Source organism: Stegostoma tigrinum, chromosome 27, assembly GCF_030684315.1.
Source record: "Stegostoma tigrinum isolate sSteTig4 chromosome 27, sSteTig4.hap1, whole genome shotgun sequence".
NCBI classification, from domain to species: domain Eukaryota; kingdom Metazoa; phylum Chordata; class Chondrichthyes; order Orectolobiformes; family Stegostomatidae; genus Stegostoma; species Stegostoma tigrinum.
Window position 1 is genome coordinate 17,174,837 of NC_081380.1, and position 17,823 is coordinate 17,192,659.

At 42.3% G+C, this 17,823-nt stretch overlaps 1 protein-coding gene across 8 annotated transcripts in view; it reads right to left on the reverse strand.

Moving 5' to 3' along the window:
- LOC125464533 (RIMS-binding protein 2) overlaps positions 1-17,823 on the reverse strand; it is a 218,364-nt gene that overhangs the window by 97,518 nt on the left and 103,023 nt on the right. For 6 of the 8 annotated variants that reach the window (XM_048557015.2, XM_048557016.2, XM_048557013.2 and 3 more), the window contains 3 exons: positions 10,236-10,310; positions 7,287-7,370; positions 107-196 (listed from right to left, as the gene is read on the reverse strand). In XM_048557015.2, coding sequence (XP_048412972.2) covers positions 107-196; positions 7,287-7,370; positions 10,236-10,310 — 249 coding nt within the window. The remainder of the gene's footprint in view (positions 1-106; positions 197-7,286; positions 7,371-10,235; positions 10,311-17,823) is intronic. The other 2 variants (XM_048557017.2, XM_059655532.1) reach the window with 1 other exon arrangement.

Consider the following 17,823-nt stretch of genomic DNA (forward strand, 5'->3'; position numbering starts at 1 on the left):
TGCAGACATAGAGCAGATATTGTCCCAAGGTAAAAGCTGCCCCACCAGGATATGATTGTGGAAGAATCGACACAGTTCACTGAAAAAAGATGAAGCCATGCATTGCCTTTTCAGTCTCCTGTGCCTCTTGGCTGAGTCTAATGGTTTCTTCAGTCAGTCGTGCATTCTCACTCCAGGCTTGTTTCAGCTCATTCTCCTGTAAGTAAAAGCACACACATTCTAACCAGAACAGGCCACAGTATTATATTTCAGCAGTGTTTCAACCTTTCAGCCTGTTTCTGTCCACTAACATTCAATGGCTTCACATGTTCCATCAAACGGTAATTACCCTTTCTCACATTTCTATGCTTATAATAACTGAAAAAAATTTACAATATTTTATAACATACAATATTTTATTTTACACCAGAAGGACAAAAAGACAGATAGCCTTCAGAGAAAGTGGTGCCCGTATAACCGTATCACTCATGTACAATAACCTCAATACCATGGCCAAAGACAGAAGTGGTTAGTATCAATGATGCTGGATATCAGGGAAATGGTTTTCCGATTGGCCATGTTTCAAAGCAATAAGACACTATGCCTCAGAAAAGTAGCACATTGAACCTCAGAGCAACTTCAAAGCAACAATTCCACTACATCTCAAGGTATTTTCCCCCCTCTGTCCTGAGCAGGAAGACCTGTGGATGTCCTTCCTAGGTAAGGGCTTCATCCCATCATTGCTGGCATTCACTCACTGCCTTATCAGGAGACCTAGACTCAGACGGGGGAACAGCCTTTTTAAAATGTAATTGTTCATGAGATGCAGTTTTGATGTTAGGTCAGCATTTCTAATTGCCATTGAGAATGCAATTGAACTACCGTCTTAAATAGTAGCAGTTCTTGGGGTGCAGGGACACAGAGAATGCTGTTAGAAAGGGGATTACAGAATGTTGAAGAGTAACAGTGAAGGAATAACAATATAATTCCAAATCAGGGTGCTTTCTGGCTTGAAGAGGCGATTGCAGGTAGTAATGTTCCATTGCATTTGAAACTGATTGTTAATGGTGAAGATAATGAAAATTAAAGGTGTGGATTAAGTGCGAAACAAATGTGCTGCTTTGCCCTGGATGCGATCAAACTTCTTAAGGGTATGTTTGCCTGCAGTTACCTGCACATATCCTGATATGTGCCTTGTCACCCAAATAATGCAAGGGAGAGTTAAAATGTTTCGCAACCCCTATCTGCCTTTCATAGGGACTGCTTTCTCCATGACTCCCTTGTGCACTCCACAGTCTCCACTAACCCCACCACCCTGGCACCTTTCCCTGCAATAGTAGGAAGTGCTACACCGGCCTCTACACTTCCTCCCTCACCTCCATTCAAGGCAAAAAAACAAACCTTCGATAACCAGACAGATGTTCACCTGCACATCCGTAAACTTGGTCAGCTGCACCCAACATGGCCTCCACAACATCGGTGAGACCAAGCGGAGGCCTGGAGATTGTTTTGTAGAGCATCTGCACTCTGTATGCGCCAAACAACAACACCTTCCGGTTGCGAAACATTTTAACTCCTGTTCCCACTCCCTGGGTGACACGTCCATCCTGGGACTCCTCCAGTGTCACAATGACACCACCCACAAACTGGAGGAGCAGCACCTCATATTCCATTTTGGGATCCTACAGCCCAGTGGCCTAAACGTGGATTTTACCAGTTTCAAACTCTCCCCACCCCCAGCCTCTACCCATGACCAACCCTCCCTCTCATCCCCGCATCCTTGACCTGATACAACCTGTCCATCTTCTCTCTCAACTCTCCGCTACTGCCATCTCACTGACCAATCCCGACCACTGTCTATCTGCAATCACCTATCACCATCCCACCTACCTTCCCCAGCTCCACTCCTCCTCTCTATTTATTTCTGAGCTCCCCTCCCCACCCCCATTTCTGAAGAGGGGTCACGACACAAAATGTCAGCTTTCCTGTGCTTCTGATGCTGCCTGGCCTGCTGTGTTTCTCCAGCTCCACGCTGTGTTATCTCTGGTTCAATTCTCACTTGCTGGAGGCATTAGCCCTTGTGCAGTTCAAATGTTAACTTGCCACCTTTCAGCCTAAACTTGGATATTGTTGAGGAATTGCTTCAATATTTGAGAAGTTGCAAATAGTGCTGAACATTGTGCAATCATCAGCAAACATCTGTGGTTTTTTCCTAATGGCTGAGGGAAGGTCATTAATGAAACATCTAAAGATGGTTAGGCACAGATATTGCCCTTAGGAACTTCTGTAGAAATGTCCTATGATTGAGATGATCGACAACCAACAACCAGAATCATGTTCCTTTGCACTAGGTATGAATCCAACCAAAGGAGTGTTTTCCCACTCTAGTTTTCCTGGGGCTCCTTAATGCCATACATGGTCAATTCTTCTTCTTTCTTTCTTCTTCTTTAGCAACACCTCATGGTTGAGAATGACTTAATTCCACTTCAAGTTATGGGTTCTGCATCGGCTGAATAGTCCAATCCTGGAGTTGCCAACTCTGCCACAGATGGGGCAGGTGAACGGGAACCTCTGGATTCTTTGTGTTCTTTCTGCCTGCTTGCACAGCCTCCACATTCTCCAATAAGTGATGCTCCGTGTGATTAGTGCTTTTATGGACGCCTCTTCTCCAATTTGTGCATTCTTTTGTGCTCTCCCAAACATATATGGACAAAAATTGGCATGAGGCCAGGAGTTGAGTGTTGTCAGAGGAGCCCAAACCAAGTATCAATGAACAAGTTATTACTGAGTAAGTGCAGCTTGATAGCACTATTGACAACTCCTTCCATTACTTTGCTGATGGAATAAAAGTAGACCGATATAGTGCCAACTGACCAGTTGGATTGGTCCTACCTTTTCGTGAACATGACATACCTGAATAATTTTCCACATTGTTTTCGGAGTTGTAGCTGCACTGTAATAGATTGGCCAGGGGCGCAGCTAATTCTCAAGCACAGGTTTGGCAGAGCCCATAACCTTTGCAGTACTCTGTGCCTTCAGCTATTTCTTGATATGACTTGGTATGAACTGAAATGGTTGTTAAAACTGGCACTTGTGATGCTGGGCACCACTGCAGAAGGTCAAGATGGATTTTCCATTTGACATTTCTGACTGAAAATGGATGTACTGTTGCACTGGCACTCTGGGTTCCTCCATCACGGAGGATGAGGATATTTGGGGAAATTCCTCTTCCTCCTGTGATTTTTTCATAACTGTCCATCACCACTCACAACTGGATGTGGCAGGACTGTAAAGTTTCAATGTGATTAACTGATTATGGGATCACTTAGACCTGTGAACTACATGCTGCTCCTGCTGTTTGGCATTAATGTAGTCCTACGTGGAAACTTTGCCAGGTTGACACCCAAGTTTTAAGTATGCCTGCTGGTGCTCCTTCAATGAGCTAGGACTAATTGCAATAGTAGAATCAGGGATTGGCCAGACCAGAAGGCTACAGTTTATGGTGGAATACAATTCTCCTGATACTGATGGCTCACAGTACCTCACAAAAGCTCAGAGTGAGTTGCTGGGTCTGCTCCAAATCTAACACATCTAGCATGATAGTAATAGCAAATAACCTACCAGAAGCTCAATGTGAAGGTGAGCTTGTCTGTACAAGGAGTGTGCAGTTGTCACACTTATTAACTTTGTCAAGGGTAGATGCATCTACAAGAAGTAGATTGGTAAGGACAAAATTAAGCAGGTCTTTCCTGTTTTGTTGGGCCCCTCACAATTTGTTGCAGGCCTTGACTATTAGCTATGTCTTTTATGTTGAAGTTAGGTGGTCCATCCAGTTAAACTCCTTAAAGTAAAATGTAATAAAAGGTAATAATCTTTGTATTTCTACCTGAGCCACAAGCAGATTGGTGCAGGGTCAACAGGATTAAAGAGGTTAACACATGGGTCAAAGATTGGTGTGGAGAAACAGACTTGAATTCATAGGAGATAGTAGGAACTGCAGATGCTGGAGAATCTGAGATAACAAGGTGTAGAGCTGGATGAACACAGCAGGCCAAGCAGCATCAGAGCAGCAGGAAGGTTGATGTTTTGGGCCTAGACCCTTCTTCAGAAATTTCTAGAAAGGTCTAGGCCCGAAAAGTCAGCCTTCCTGCTCCTCTGATACTGCTTGGCCCGCTGTGTTCATCCAGCTCTACACCTTGTTATCTCTCAAATCCATAAGGCATTGGCATCAGCATTTGGGAAGGAGAAAGCTCTGTCTGAATCATGCTGGGACCAGAATCCTGGTGAATCGCACAAATGGGGCTGTGGATAGGATTTTAATCTAATAGCGACGGGGTGGGTTTAGTTGTATAGAAAGTTATGGATAAAGTTAAAATGAGGAGAGAGCTCAGCAGAAGTTATTAAATTTTCCAGAACAAGACACAGGACAGAGAGCATGAAAAGGTTCCTGAATCTTACTTCAGGCACAGCCGATAGGGGGACAACTACAAGCTGGGGGCATTGAATGCAGGACTGAAGTGGTTTACTTGAATGCATGCAGTATATGAAACAAGGTAAATAAGCTTGTAGCACAAATTGAAATGGCAAGTATGATGTTGTGGCTGCAAGGGGATCAGAGCTGGGGACTAAACATCCAAGGATATATGTCCTATCAAAAAGACATAGGGATGGCATTGTGGCACAATGGTTAGTGCTGCTGCCTCACAGCACCAGGGACCTAGGTTCAATTTCTGCCTAGGGTGACTGCCTGTGTGGAGTCTGCGCATTCTTCCTGTGTCTGTCAGTACAATGGTTTCCTCCCTACAGTGCAGAGATGTGCAGTTTAGTTGGATTGGTTAGCCAAAATTGTGCATAATATCTAGGGATGGGCAGGCTAGATGGATTATCCATGATAAATTCAGGGTTACGGGGATAGGGTGGGGAGGTGTATTGGTGCAGACTTGTTGGGCTGAATGGCCTCTATTTATACTGTAAGTATTCAATGATTCTATGACAGGTAGAAGGGTAGAGGGGACAGGGTTGCCTTGACAATAAGCAATTAAATTAAATCGATATCTAAGAGTGGTATAGAGTCAGAAGGTGTAGTAACTGTGCGGATAGAGTTGAGGAACCACAGAGGAGAAAAGACCCTAATGGGATTTGTGTACAGGCCTCCTGGCTGTAGTCAGGTTGTGGAGAAGACACCAGCATCTTATCAGAACTTCAGGAGAATCAGGGACAGAGGTGAGTGCAGTGGCCATTACTAAGGAGAAGGTGCTGGGGAAGCTGAAAGGTTTGCATGTGGACAAATCACTCAAACCGGGTGGCCTACCCCCCGGGGTTCTGAAGGATATGTCCAAGGAGATGATAGTAACATGGGTGGTGATCTTTCAGGAATCAGTGGAGTCAGGGAAGGTTCCAGAGGATTAGAAAATGCCATCATAAAATCCCTTATTTCAGAAGTCAGGGTTGCAGACGACGGGAAACTGTCAGCTTAACCTCAGCCTTTGGTAAGGTTTTAGAGGCCATTATTAAGGACAGGATTGCAGAGAATTTGGAAGTGCATGGCAAAATAGGATGAGACAGCACAGTTTCAGCAACAGGAAGTCACTCCTGACCAATCTGTCGGAGTTCTTTGAGGAGTAACAAACTAGTCAGACAAAGGAGAGCCAGTAGGCATGATCTATTTGGATTTCGAGAAGACATTTGCAAAGGTGCTGCACAGAAGGCTGCCAAATAAGAAAACAGCCCATGGTATTAAGGGTAAGGTGAAGGATTGGCTGACTGACACAAGGCACAGAGTGGGATAAAGGGGTCTTTTTCAGGGCGGTAGCCGGTAACCAGCAGAGTTCCACAGGATCAGTTTTGGGAACACACTATTCATGTTACACATTAATGCTCTGAGGGTTTTGTTAAAAAGGTAGGTGAAAGGGCATGTGGTGTCGTAGAAGTGGGGAGTCTGCACAAGGACTTGCACAGACTAGGAGAGCGGGCAGAGAAGTGGCAGGTGGAGTACAATATGGAATGTGGGAGGTTATGCACTTTGTTAGGAAGAATTGAGGTACAGAATATTTTCTAAATGGGGAAAGGTTTCGAAAATCTGAAGCAAAAAGTGACTTGGGAGTCCTAGTTCAGGATTTTCTTAAGGTTATCATGTGGGTTAAATTGGCAGTTAGGAAGGCAAAGGCAATGTTGCCATTCATTTCAAAAGGGCTAGAATTGTATTGTTAAGGCGTAAAAGGTTCTGGTCAGACTGTATTCAAAACATAGTGGGAATTTTGGGCCCCATATCTAAGGAAGGATATGCTGAGAATGGAGGGTGTCCAGGCCATGTTTACAATAATGATTCCAGGGTCGAAGCGCTTTTCACATGAGGAGCAGTTGTGGACTCTGGGTCTGTACTTGATGGAATTTAGAAAGATGATGGGGGTATGTGATGGAAACTTACAGAATGCTGTGAAGCCTGGATAGAGTGGATGTAAGGAAAATGTTTCCACTAGGAGGAGAGGCTACGTTCTGAGGGAACAGCCTCAGAGTAAAGGGTCAACTCTTTCAAACTGAGATGAGAAGGAACTTCTACACCCAGAGCGTGGTTCATCTGTAGTATTCATTGCTGCAGAGAGTTATGAAGGCCAAGCCACTGAGTGTATTTAAGACAGAAGTGGACAGTTTCTTGATTGGTAAGTGGATCAGGGTTATAGGGAGAAGTCAGGAGAATGGGGTTGAGAAACATATCAGCCATGATCAAATGATGGAGTAGAGTCAATGGGTCGAATGGCCTAATTCTGCTCCTATGTGCTGTGATCTTACCCCAATAGTTCCCACAGTCATGTCTATTCAGCGATCTGGCAATGAATGTCAGGATAGGTCTGAATGTTATCCCGGTAGTGGTCATTGCTCGTGCTTACCTCAGATTGCCAGCACTATCTGGTCTGGGTTTCACTGGGAACTTGATTGCATGGAAAAATTGACATTGTCCAAATAAGTGCTGGATCATCTCATAATAATGTCAGATCTCCAGGAGAAAAATGGTGTAACGTTCCCACCAGGTTTTCTAATTGGTGGATGGGATGGCTATTGCACATATTAAATTTTATCTATACCTGCATACATATTATATGTATATATATTATCAATGGATACGTAATTCCAACTATAGAAATGTTACTTATGATATGGCATTGTACATTTTTAAACAAGGTTTAACTTGCCTATTTCACACTACACACACCTTACATTCAGTACTGACACAGCACAGGATTAACTGTGCCTTATCTAATTTACACTACTTCACACTTATACATTAAAACAGATGGGAGCACACATACCAAATCCTCACATATCCGCTGGCGTTTCTTTATCTCTTCCTCATGGCTCTCACATTCTTTCCGTTTTTTACATAATTCTGTTCCCTGAGGAGAACAAGCAAATCCTGGTTGGGCCATTTAACATTCATCATTATTTTAATCAACCTCTTCAGACATGTTATGACACACTTCCAGTGCAGGTAGCATCTAAACCTGGACCTTCTGCCCTAGGAGTCAGGACACTATCATGGTAGTCCAAGGCCCTTCCATTTCACAATGGTAATTGGACAGAAGTCCAGGAGGTAGCAGAGAAGTTTTCTTTACATTTGCAATTGACATCTTTAAGCAATAAGCAACAATTATCTTTTTTGTGATGAAGATAATTAGGTCTTTTGGATGGCTCTTAGATAGAAGTCAGTGTAACAGCTTCTTCCTGAAGCTGTCTGGCTAAGAGTAAGAGAGCATGTCTCTGCAGTGAGACAGTGAAGATTCTAACTGTTGATCTACTTGTAAAACTTGGTTTCAGACATTGAACATGGCTCTGGGTTTTAGACACGTCGCACACCAGCTATCAAAATAAATGCGTAACTTCACAAGTGGAAACATTCAATTTTTAAAAAGTACATTTTAGAAATGCCTAGGCATCATGATTAACACCCACATTCTGATCTAAATCTTGACAGAAGGAGCTACTATTGCATGCGTAACAGTGACACATTTGGGAAGGTCTTCCAAAAACAGTGATCTAGATATTTCCTTATTTAACTCTCCATCTGTGTTCAATCCCATGTGCTCGACCATGTGAGACTTTCACCCACTGTGTGGGAACAGCATACTTTGTCATATTAATGTCACCGCGCTCTGCAAATACTTTATTTGTCCACCACACATTTTATGAAAAAACATCCAAGATAGGATCTAGTCACAATGCACAAGAAAATGCTCAGTACTTGCTTTCTTTTAGAATCCCTACAGTGTGGAAGTGGGCTATTCGGCCTAACAAGTCCACACCAACCCTCCCAACAGGATCCCACCCAGACCCAACTCCCTACCTTATTCCAGTAACCCTGCAATTCCCATGGCTAATCCACCTAATTTACACATCCTAGGACACCACAGGCAATTTAGCATGGCCAATCCACCTAACCTGCACATCTTTGAACTGTGGGAGGAAACCGGAGCACCCGGACGAATCCCACACAGACAGTCACCCAAGGCGGGAATTGAACCCTGGTTCCTGTTGCTGTGAGGAAGCAGTGTTAACCACTGAACCAGCATGCCACCCAACAGTATACCAATAGCTCAGAGACATTACACAGCATACTTTTGTTATAGATTCCCCAAACAACAAACTGGGTTTAAGAAATCAAAAATGAAGCTGATTGTTGGAATTATCAGTGATTTGATTTGGATCATTGTTTCAACACCATCTTGCTCATAGAAATGCTTTGTTGTCCTGATTCAGGCTCTAATTCCTGAAACCTTTGCCAGCACTGTCTTCCCAATATAATTCAGCAGAATTTACCATCCAGTTTGCCCCTCAAACAGCAGGAAAAATATCACAGGGTGCCTATCGAGAATTTCAGCAACGTCTCTGAAACCTATTCTGGATTTAGGACAATGTATTATACATTCAGAATAAATACATCAGCAGTTCAAAGGCTGGATCATGTTTCCAATGAATCTGTTCTTAAGTGGAAACAAGGTTTGCTCTGATTGTTCATCTTTTGCAATTGTGGTGAAATCAAGTGTAGTCAAGCATAAATCATTCTGACTGGGATTGTGAGAAACAGTCCTGAGCTGGAATTATATAAATTAGATTCATGAAATGAGTGAAGCACTGGAATCTGAAGAAAGAACTCCAGAAACTGTACATTTTCTTTTAACAAATCTTCACACACTGTACATGTCCAATGAAATATACGCAAAAGGACAATTTTCAATGACCATACTGAAAGCTGACTGTCAAGACTGCGCAACAAGTCTGTAACCTTGCTCCCAGTCAGGCACTGGGCTCTGATTGCAACCTAAGTAACTATTTTCTGAAACGGGTGGAAAAATAATTGAGAACAAACAAGACAGAAAATAACCAATACTACAACACTCAGGATGAATACTGAATTCATTTGATGAACATTTCCCCATGCAAAGGAGCTCAATATACATCAAATGTATTTTCCAGCTATCGAGAAAAAGGCACCAAATTCCATCTGGAGATAGTAGGAGCTGCAGAAGGGTCTGAAGGGTCTACACCCGAAATGTCAGCTTTCCTGCTCCTATGATGCTGCTTTGTCTGCTGTGTTCTTCCAGCTCTACACCTTGTTATCTCGAATTCCATCTAAAGATGTCTGATCAATCAGTACGTAACAGTTAACTCAGCACCAACTTCCAATCAACTTGACTTGTGATCACCCCATTCTACGCACAAATTCTCAGAGTAGCCAAGTCCAAGTGGCCAGTAGGTACCCTGAGACTATTAGATATATACTTCAGTAGGCAACTGAATGCAATGTCAACAATGTGTACTGGTTTTCCAGTAAATAGCCTTCAACAGATCCAAGGAGCAAGAAAATAAGGTTACCAGAAAATTTACCATGGAATTTATTGCATTTTAAGAGAACTTGGTAAATGCAAGAGCAACAACATCAAAATTCCAGCTTGATTTTAAAACTGGAATGGGAGATGGAAGCAACACAGCCTCATGGATCTACATCATTGCAAATTTAGTCTTTTCTTTCCCTTCTGTTACGACGTTTGTAGACTTGTTTTGCTCCTGGAAGCAAAAGTCTGTGGAGTCCCTTTTTCTAATGCCTGAAAGTGTGCAATGGGTCTACTTTAAGCTTTATGCCTGAGCCTCTTCTTAAAGTCTTGTAATGTCAGTCTCCTCCAAACTGAACTCACCAGCTGCCTAACACACTTGCAGTTGCAACCTATACCTGATGCCTGAGTTTGTGCAATGGATCTACTTGCCTCTGAGGTTCTGCTGTATTCTGTTGTCACTTGCAATGGTAACCCTGGATGTGCGGATGATATTCCAACTGTGGGCTGTCAAATAATTGAAAAATAAGTTGTCATTACATGGGCCAGTCTCCTTGCAACAAACTTAGTTTGTAAAACAGACAATAATTGTTTTGATCACTCAAGCACATGCTCACATAAGGCTGAAAAGTTTTCTTAATAAGTGCTTCAGAACAAAAGCAAAATATTGGGAAATGTGAAGTAAAAAACAGAAACTGCCAGAAGTACTCATCAGGTCGGACAGTATCTATGGAGAGTTCTTTTTAATTCATGCATGGGATGTGAGTATCAATAGTTAAGTCAGCATTTATGACCCATTCCTAATTGCCCGGAGGGAAACTCAGGGTCAATTACATTGTTGTGGGTATGGAGCTACATGTATACCAGGTAAGGATGGCAGACATACTAAAGAACATTAGTGTACCAGTGATAATGGGAACTGCAGATGCTGGGGAATCCGAGATAATAAAGTGCGAAGCTGGATGAACACAGCAGGCCAAGCAGCATTTCAGGAGCACAAAAGCTGACGTTTCGGGCTGAGACCCTTCATCAGAGAGGGGGATGGGGTGAGGGTTCTGGAATAAATAGGGAGAGAGGGGGAGGCAGACCGAAGATGGAGAGAAAAGAAGATAGGTGGAGAGGAGAGTATAGGTGGGGAGGGGATAGGTCAGTCCAGGGAAGACGGACAGGTCAAGGAGGTGGGATGAGGTTAGTGGGTAGGAAATGGAGGTGCGGCTTGGGGTGGGAGGAAGGGATGGGTGAGAGGAAGAACAGGTTAGGGAGGCAGAGACAGGTTGGACTGCTTTTGGGATGCAGTGGTGGGGGGGGAAGAGCTGGGCTGGTTTTGGGATGCAGTTGGGGAGAGGGGACGAACTGGGCTGGTTTTGGGATGCGGTGGGGGAAGGGGAGATTTTGAAGCTCGTGAAGTCCACATTGATACCATTGGGCTGCAGGGTTCCCAAGCGGAATATGAGTTGCTGTTCCTGCAACCTTCGGGTGGCATCATTGTGGCACTGTAGGAGGCCCGTGATGGACATGTCATCTAACACCAGATGGGTTTTTACAATAATTGGCAGTTGTTACTTGGCTGTCATCATGCTAACTTATTATTCCAGATTTTCACTGAAATCAAATTTCGTCATGTGCCATGGTGGGTTATGAGCTCATGTTCTTTGAACATTAGAGCTTCTGGAGTACATGTCTAGTACATTAGCACTTAATATTTATTGTAGAAGCTTCAGGGGGAATGGGTGCGGAACTAGTAGGTAAGATCAAATTCGTAGACTTTAAAAACAAAAGCAGAGTTGGGGATAAGGAGATGGTGAAGGATTTATAATGTCAAGGTTTTTTGTGTGTACAGGGGATGATGATGGATGTTTGAAAGGAGATGTCGTGGTGCCAATGAAATGGAGAAGTATTAACTGTGGTAGCTCAGATGGGGCCTAGCAATGAGAACTTAATGGAAATGTACTTAATGGAAAGTGCACAGAAAAAGGAGAAAATTGGTCTCATTCGAGTTTGGACTAAGCAAAAGGAGAGACGGGTTATATATGATCACAGGCCTGAAGCATCAACTCTGCTTCTCTGCCCATAGATGCTGCTATATTTTTTGATTATTCCCAGTATTTTTGGCTTTTATTAAAATGCAAAGGGACAAGGATCCTTGATGACAGTGAATGTAATTCTTACATTTAGTGCTTGAGATGAGATTGGAAATGGAATCAGTGTTAAAGGGTATCTTGGCCATGGAAAAGAAAGAAACATAGAAAACAGGAGCAGGAGTAGGCCACTTGGCCCTTCATACCAGCTCCACCACTCAATATGATCATACCTGATCATCCAACTCAGTCCCATGCTCCATGTTCTCCCCAGACCTGAGGTTTGGGTTGGCTCAGGACGAAGCCTGATGGCAGTCTCCAATTTGTAAATGGGTTTCATTTGCCAGTCTGTTCGTAAGTTAGTTTGTACATAGGTCAGAACACAATGTGGGACAATATAAAATAACCTCTTGTAAATACAGGAAATGTTCATATGTTGTACCTTTAAACTGTCACCCAGTACGGGATCGTGTTTGAAGGTACTAGCATAAGTCGCTGGTCATAAATAGCGATACCGCACACCCAGCATTAAACAGAAGGAGAAGGCAGGAGGATAATTTACTCAAAAAATTAAATATATCATGAACCTACTGAGGACATATCACTACTCATTGCACAGCCTAAGTGCAGAAAGCATGGTATAGATGTTAAAAGAGGTTTTAGTAACTGTAGCTAGGGCAGCACGGTGGCTCAGTGGTCTGCACTGCTACCTCACAGCACCAGGCACCAGGGTTCAATTCTGTCCCCACGTGACTCTCTGTGTGGCGTTTGCACATTTGCCCCATGTCTGCGTGGGTTTTCGCCAAATGCTCCGGTTTCCTCTCACAGTCCAAAGATGTGCAGGTTAGCTGGATTGGCCACAGTGTCCAGGGGAATGTGCATACTAGGTGGATTAGCCATGGAAAATGCAGGGTTACAGGGATAGGGTAAGGAGTGTCAATGTGGGCTGAATGGGCTGAATGACCTGCTTCCATACTGTAGGGATTCTATGATTCTGGTGAGTGTAATGAGCTCAGCCAGCTGGACCTCATAGAATATGAGTTCCCTGATTGGACCAAATACCTTTTTCCCAGGGCTGAAATGACTATTACGAGAGGGCATAATTTAAAGGTGATTGGAGGAAGGTATAGGAAAGACGTCAGAAGTAGGTTCTTCACACAGAGTGGTAGGCACTTGGAATGCCTGCTGGCAGTAGCAGTGGAGTCAGACACTTTAGAGACTTTTAAGTGCCTCTTGATAGGCACACAGGGGAGAGTATAATGCAGGGTAGTTTGATCTGAGTAGGATAATAGGTCGGCACAACATCAAGGGCCTAAGGGCCAGTACTGTGCTGTATTGTTCTATGTTCTATTTAGAGCCTCAAACAGGAAGCCCTAGCTAACAGGTAAAAATAGGAGTATCAGATATTCTGAGAGCTGGCTCTGAAAAGGCAGTGCCAAAGTCAAGGACTGTTCATGTGTAAATGAAGATGACTTGGTGATAGAATACCGGCCTCTGTGGAGCAATTTCATTGCGGAGAGAGGATTCACAAAGGGGAGAAGGTACTGGCAGGGTAATAGAAACCACACTACAGCCACAGTGATTTTGATAGCAGTGCTTTGAATATCATTAAGGTTAATCGTAGTTTCTATTCTTTCTATTCAAATTACTGTGAAATAAAGGAACGTAATGATTTGCATCATGCTGATCTCATCAAGTGTTTGTTTGGACTGTCTTCAAATAGATTTGAGAAGCAACTGCTTGAAGCGCACAAATATCTGTCAGAAGGGGTAATATTATTGCACCACTCTGCTATGCTACCATGCAAATTGATACAAGATAGAGGTAACTATTTTTCATAAAGCAAAGCATTTAGTATCCAAAACCACTGAACTTGTATATAACTCTACAGCAGATCGAAATCTGTAGTAGTGTATAAAGTATAATATGTGAAGGATAGGAATATATTAATGTCTCAAGGTTTCACGTTTTTACAACTCTTGTAAATTCCACAATGATGCTTATTCAGTGGAATACAAGACTCAGGAGTCTGAACAGAGGGAAAAAGTGAAAAAGGGCATGCACCCAGTATCTACTTTATCCATCACAATTCAGAAACCGTACTTTATATTACAAGCAGCAATTTATTTTGTTCTGCCTGTGGTATACGAAGAGAATAAAATTATTTATTGAGCTATTAGTCATGAAAATATTCTTTCAAGATACAGTGAAAAGTACTTCACTTTCTTAAAAGAGATTGCCTAAAGAAATCTTGCAAAGTTTCCTGTATTTATACCACCGCTTCCAAATTATTACTCATGAAGTTGAAATTTAATTAATGTGGTAATGTAGGTATTGTCAAGGATTAGTCTATCATGTGTTGACTAAGCCAATCAAAGTAGAAGCAAAAAATGTGCATAGATTACCAAAGAATATGTATAATTATAATAAATTTGACCATGTTCGACTGGGCAATAGAAAGACACTGATATAGGAAATGAATGCATTTAACAAAAGACCTCTCACAAAATCTTAATAACATAGGAAATAGAAGCAGGAGTAGGCCTTTCAAGTCTCGAACTTGCTTTCCAGTCGATAAGAACATGGCTAATTTGACTTTCCATCCTTGACTTGCTGATCAGCTTTCTAACATGCCCTAAACGTATTGAATGATTCATCCTCTTCTGATCACTGGAAGAGAATTCCAAACATTAACAAGCCTGAGTAAAGAAATTTCTCATCATCTCCATCTTAAATGGGAGACTAGCTATTTATAAACTGCACCTCCCAGTTGTAGATTTTCCCGTGGGAATAAGCATCTGTTCAACATAAATTCTTTCAAACTCCCTCTGAATCTTACACCTTTCAATTACTGTGTGCAGTTCAATTCCCAAGTAATACTTAACGCCCAATGGCTCATTGACTTTGCATATGTAAGTCCAGAACAGCAAAGCATGATTGAGCTATTCCACAAAATGAGAAAATAGTCTTGTATCTACTCTGTAATCAAGCAATGCTCCTTAACATCACCCCAATGTGTTCCTCAGTCAGCATCTTTAAAATTGCTATTTTCCATTCTTTTTGCCTATGACCTTCAAAAGTCTTTGTCTACTTTCTCCAGTCTCCAATTGTGTCAGCATCTTTAAAATTGCTATTTTCCATTCTTTTTGCCTATGACCTTCAAAAGTCTTTGTCTACTTTCTCCAGTCTCCAATTGTGTAAGCGAACACCAGACAAAAGCACCTTCTCTGCAAACCATGCTGCTGCATCAACCAAAATCATCTGTTACTTTTCTCCCACTGACACATAATATTGCTACATGCCTCCTCTTGCTTCATTATACCAATCCTTCATGGAAATTCCATACCCTGTCAGTTTAACCTTCTAGTCAATGTTCTAGTTTAACCAGGTCCAATTCCAAGTACAGCTCACTTGCCTGACAACAAGCCTACTTCTAATCTTTCAATCTTGTTCTGTGCACATACGGTATTCAGAATAATTAGTTGCTCTACCTGATTATGTTCTTTTACTTGGTGTACCATTCCATCACAGTATTTAGAGACAGGGATATATATCTGGGCCCAAACAGTAATTTTATTTGCCTCCTCATCTAATCATCTAAAATTTGCCCATAATCACAGTCATGGTTTCTACTCTCATTTGTTTAATGTCTTGCCTCTTCCCACATTTATCACCTGCCCAAACACTGGTTGCCGTGGCATAAATAAAAGATGTTGAGATACTCAGGGTGTCAGACAGCATTTGCTGAGAAGAAAAAAAATCAGTTAATGTTTTAAGGATTTATACTCCCTCAGAACGAAGTTAGAGATGAACAGCATTTTAAAAAGGAAGTGAAGAAAAAGGGGGATAGATGAAGGAAGAAAGGCAATGATTGCCCATATTGGACATTAAATAGGTTAACCTGCAAAGATTTGTGTGGGTGTAAAATTCAACAGTTTTACTCTTAAATTAATAATTCTAAGGTAGTGAAGACTAAACTAAAAGACCCCTCATTCCACTAAGATCAGGTAACAGGACATTGAGGGTATGGATCACCTCCCCTAGTTACGAAGTTACATCTTCAGAGAGGGTTAGGTGGAGATCTATGTCTACAAGTATCATTAGTCTTCCAGCGGTTCCATGCAATTTGACAATCCAGCAGCATCAACACTACCATAAAACTGTGTATCTATTTGGCCATAATTGTACCAGCTGAAACCTCCTGCATCACAAATATCAGCTGTAAGTCAATTTGATCCACTCTACATGGTATCAAGAAATAGTTGCAAGCACTAAATTGCAACAGCTATGGGCCCTGTCAATATGCCAGCAGTAGTACTGAAGAACTTGCCACTCCCCTAGCCAAGCTCTTCCAGTACAGTTACAAGACTGGCAATGGTATAAATTGCCCAGCTATGTCCCATACATAAAACATAGGAAAAATCCAACCCAGCCAATTACCCCCTCATAGTCTACTCTCAATAGGTACAATGATGGAAGGTGCTATCTAGCAGCACCTGTTTAACAATAACCTGTTCAACAACGCCCAATTTGTGTTCCACCAGGGCCACTCAGCTCCTGACCTCATTACAACATGGACAAAAGGGCTAAAATCCAAACATGAGGCAAGAGTGATTGCCCTTGACATCATGGTATCATTTGACCAAGTGGGGCATAGAACGCAACACAAGACATAGAAAATAGAAACCTGTTCCACCATTCATTTTGGTCACACTTATGCAACTCAATAGCTTGTTCCCGTTTCTCTCTCATATTCTTTGATCCCTTTTGCCCCAAATGCTATATCCAAATTATTTTGAAAGCATACAACATCTTGGCCTTGGCTGCCTTCCATGGTAGCAAATTCCACGGGCTCTCCACTCAACTGGGTGAAGAAATTTCTCACTTCAGTCCTAAATAGCTTACCCTGTATCATCACACTATGACTCCTGGTTCTGGAATCCTCTGGCTTCGGGAACCTCCTTGCTGCATCTACCCTGTCTAGTCCTCATGGAGGACCAGCAAAACTGGAGTCAATAGGAATGAAGGAGAAAACTCTCTCCTGGCTGGAGTCATACCTGGCCCATAAGATGGGAGTGGTGTTGGAGGTCGGACGTCCGGCTCTGCAGGAGTTCCTCAGGGTATTGTCCTAAGCCCAACGATCTTCAGCAACATCATCATTGACCTTCCCTCTATCATAAGGTCAAAAGTGAAATGTTGCCCAATCATCATATAATGTTCAATACCATTTGCAACTCCTCAGATGGTGAAGCAGTCCGCGTCCAAATGCAACAATATCCAGGCCTGGGCTGAAAAGTGGCAAGTAATATTCATACCACACAAATGCCAGGCAATTCACTTCTCCAATAAGAAACAATCTTACCTCTCTTTGACATTTTAACAAATCAACCCTGGATGTTGCTTACCAAGCCATGTTCCTGCAAGCATCAATTAATTTTATGATCACAGTCGATCACAATTTTGTTGATTTCCCCAAACCAATGCTTGCCTGACTGAGCTAGAATTGGGTTTATTCCTTCCTATTTTCTGGAACAAAGGTGTGGCACTTACAATCCTCCAGTCGTTTCACACCACTCGTATATCTGGGAAACACTGGAAGATTGTGGCCTGGCCCTTCATAATTCCCATTCCTATTTGCCAGGAACCTAGATGTATCCAATCTTTGACAGAGTGACTTTTTTTTAAAACCTTTGGGTAAATATTTCATCAGTAACTATTTTCACCTTACTCAATCTCTCTACTCGCTCCTCAATCATTGTGACATTGACAGTGTCTTCTGGTGACAGAAAATGGATGCAAAACATTCATTTAATATCTCAGCCATGACCCTGTCTCAAGATTTCCTTCCATCCCTAATCAGCCACCTTCCCTTTGGTAATTCTTTTACTTGTTATTGTTTTATTTAAAACTTCAGTGTCGCTTTTAGATTGTTCACTAATCTT